Source organism: Aegilops tauschii, chromosome 1, assembly GCF_002575655.3.
Source record: "Aegilops tauschii subsp. strangulata cultivar AL8/78 chromosome 1, Aet v6.0, whole genome shotgun sequence".
NCBI lineage: Eukaryota > Viridiplantae > Streptophyta > Magnoliopsida > Poales > Poaceae > Aegilops > Aegilops tauschii.
In genome coordinates this window covers 442759021-442762399 of record NC_053035.3, presented here as the reverse complement: position 1 = coordinate 442762399, position 3379 = coordinate 442759021, and the positions used below count along the sequence as shown (strand labels likewise).

The window sequence follows — 3379 nt, the reverse complement described above, 5'->3', positions numbered from 1 at the left end:
TGAGGGACAAAAAATATACTTTTCTCCAACAATTTTGATGATGTGAAAGCACTCATGCATGACAAAATATTCATTTTGTGTCAAATTTGAAAGTTGAACTCTTGCGTGCATGTACTGCCTTGATGTCTCTCTTTTTTGTGAAATCACTGCCTTGATGACTATAAGTTTCAGAATGCTCTTTCACTTTTGGTGAGTGCCTCTGTATGTGATTGCTGTCCATTGCGATTCGAGAAAGCGAACGCCACTTATAATAATCTAATGGCTAATCTAATACATCCTCAGAACAAGGACAACCAACACGTGCACGTGACAAACATACGTACTCCATCGGTACGGTTACGCAACCATGCAGTCCAATCCTACTCGTACTATATTGTACCGTTGTGCACGGCGGCCAAGATGGAGTACACGGCCCGGATCAGCTCCGCGGAGACGTGGAGCACCGAGGCCGGCACGCTGAGCAGCACCAGCGCCACGACCGCCGCGCCGAACGCCGGCCGCTCGCGCGCCAGCAATGCGAACAGGCCGCCGAGTGCCTCGCGCAGGGCGGCAACGTACAGCACGTAATGCCGACGCTCCAGCTCCGTCCACTCAGCCGGGGGCGCGAAGACGTCGACGCCACCCTCGTACTCTGGATCTTCCTCGTCCTCCTCGTCTGCTGATGCCGCCTCCACCTCGCGGATGCGCCGCCACAGCGTAGCCATGCCCTCGTCGAGCTTCCGCCCGTCCGAATCCAACGGCGAGTCCGCGGGCTCGAACTCGCCGTCGTCGTCCCGCGGACGACCGCCTCCCGACGCGAGGCAGAGGATCACTCTGCTCCCGAGGGCGCGGCGAGCGCCGAACCGTACCGTCGCCGCGGCGGCGACGCCGGGACACAGCCGGATGAAGTCGACGCGCTGGCGGGGGAGCAGCATGCGCTGCGCGCTCCAAGCGCCACAGGCTCTTCCCGCTGCCATGCGCATTGCCATGAGCCTACTACGGCGGCAATGGCCAACAAGACAAGAGCGCGCGCGAATCTCAACGCAAGGCGCTGCTATGGCGGGGGCGGGAACGTGCAATGGCCAACAAGACAAGCCGCCATAGGGTGGCGTGGACCGGCGTAGCGAAGAGGGCTAGCTTTGCCTTAGGAGGAACGAGGAGGGCAGAGCGTGGCCGAAATTCGACGTGGCAGCCTAGCCCAATTTGGCCGTAGGGCGAGGGGAAAAGGTGAGCGGGGAATGGATGGTCTTGCGCCGTCGCGTCGGCATCTCCAAATGGGTTAGTTTGGCAGGGCGGCTCGGCCGTGGCGTGTCCGCGTGCGCGAGCGCGTCCGTTGTCCTGTACGCCGCGGGCGGCCCTGTTCGCGCGCCTGAGCACCCAGGACCCGGTGTCGTGTAGCCCGGTTTGTCAATTTAGCAACGGATCCAGCCATGATGGTGATGTATAGAATGTTGGATCCGGCCACGACGAAGACGACAAAGATGCTCCAGGACAAGATCCTCCCTAGGCATACTCAATCTCCGTCACGGTGAGCTCCCAATTGTTTGTGACCTTCGCGCCGATGTATTTTTGTAGGGGGTAGTTGTCGTATGCTTATGTTTTTTTTTGGTAGGAGTAGTTGCTCTATGCTTATGGATTTTATTTGTACATGACGATGGTGTATGGTTATGGATTTTCTTTGTAGGGTTAGCCATTTTATGCTTATGGATTTTGTTCGCATTGTTAGTTGATACTCCAGATATGCTTATAACTTTTTTGTAGTTGGTGTTGCATGAATCTATAAGCCGATGTTGTAAGTTGTAACCTCTACACAAAACTAAGGCGTGACTAGCTCTGGCTTGTGTGTGTGTGTTGAAGGACAACTTAAATTCTTTTACTCATGCTAGCCAAGGCAGTTATGCCTTTGTTGTAGAAAATTAAGCTTCACTATGTTACCAAAGGTATCTATGTTCTATGCACCTCCAGATTTATTACTGGCTCAGTTCAAAACTGGATATCATGTGTTTTTTGACGCAAATATCTATTTACCAAGGTCATGAATTTGAGGTTTCGTTAGATCACAACAATCAACGAAATCAACATAGTTTCTCGGGGTTCCCTCACCCACATGCTTCTTTCATAAGTCGAAGTTGATTTGTAGGACTTAGGAACTTTTAATTCTTTTCCTCAAGTAGTTGGGAGGGCTTTACTTGGAAAATGATGACCATGATCGAGAGAAACTCTGATAGTGTTGTCTGTCCTGATCACATCGCTGACTAAGTCGGGCACGATCTTCTCGACAAAAATATATCGAATACATAAATATAATATTTATGATCTTAATATTTGTGTATAGCATTATTGTTTGCACAGCACAAAATAACAAATTTGTTGGAGTAATTACAAATGACTTCGTTACCACACTAGTTATTGTATTTTAAGGGGAACTAATATCATTGATAATTTCTTATGCATAACAAAGTTTGCTCGCATTTTACTTCAAGTAAGCTGACCATGTTTTCCAGATGTAGATAAATTTAGTTGCACTGCACAAAATGAAAGGGCGGTTGGTCAACAGTATGTTTTGTTGGCATTGTCTCTACATAAGATCGGTAATGGGTATGAAATAAATCACTCCATCTATTGGCTGCATATGTCCACACCCCAGCCATTGCATTTGCAATGGATTGAACTTAGGTGTGATATTCATAAGACTAATCAATGAATATATTGTTTTCATTCTTGACATTTTTGTCCTATGCAGAGTTATATTTTCGGTTACAATGCACAAGAGAAGATGACAACAACGCTACAAATTTACCTATTGGGTTAAGCACTGACGGGTTTCGTCGGGATTTGTTTCGTTGGTGATTGTATTGAAAAACTGGATATAGACTAATGTGAAAATTATTCTTGCCATCTCCTTTCTATAGTGTAGCCTCTAGTTGGGTAAGAGGCGCAACCTGTAGACTAGTCGAAATGTTGAGTAGTTTAGGAATCTTTAGATTTTGATATGTGCCCTCTAGTCTCTAGTTATTTATGAGGATGGTATAGGAATCTTTGGACTTAGATCTTTTTCATACATGGGTTGTGAACTATGTGAGATTGGTCAACATATTCGAAAGTATCATGCAATGCAATAGTCTTCTATGATGAATGATAATGTTTATGCCCCTTCAGACATACATGTGGTCTTTCTGGCATTTCAACTGCAATAAAAATCATTCCACCATTTGAATTGCGATGAAACTTTCTGGCAAAAGAAAGTAAATAAATTATAGACATTTGTATGAAAAAGCAACTTCAAATGAAAGAGTACTTTGCGCGGTTATATATTGTAAGCCTCTTGCGGTGTGACAATATTTTGAGGCGGTTCTACATGGGAAACCAGTTGCGGCGTTAAGAAATTGGAGGCAATTTA

The 3379-nt window shown here is 46.8% G+C and overlaps 1 protein-coding gene across 1 annotated transcript; it reads right to left on the bottom strand.

Moving 5' to 3' along the window:
* Positions 1 to 259: 259 nt before the first annotated feature.
* On the bottom strand, positions 260 to 962 carry LOC109783347 (uncharacterized). The gene has a single exon (XM_020341957.4). It carries the CDS (start codon positions 960 to 962, stop codon positions 369 to 371), a length of 594 nt encoding a protein of 197 aa, XP_020197546.1. The 3' UTR covers positions 260 to 368.
* Positions 963 to 3379: the final 2417 nt, after the last annotated feature.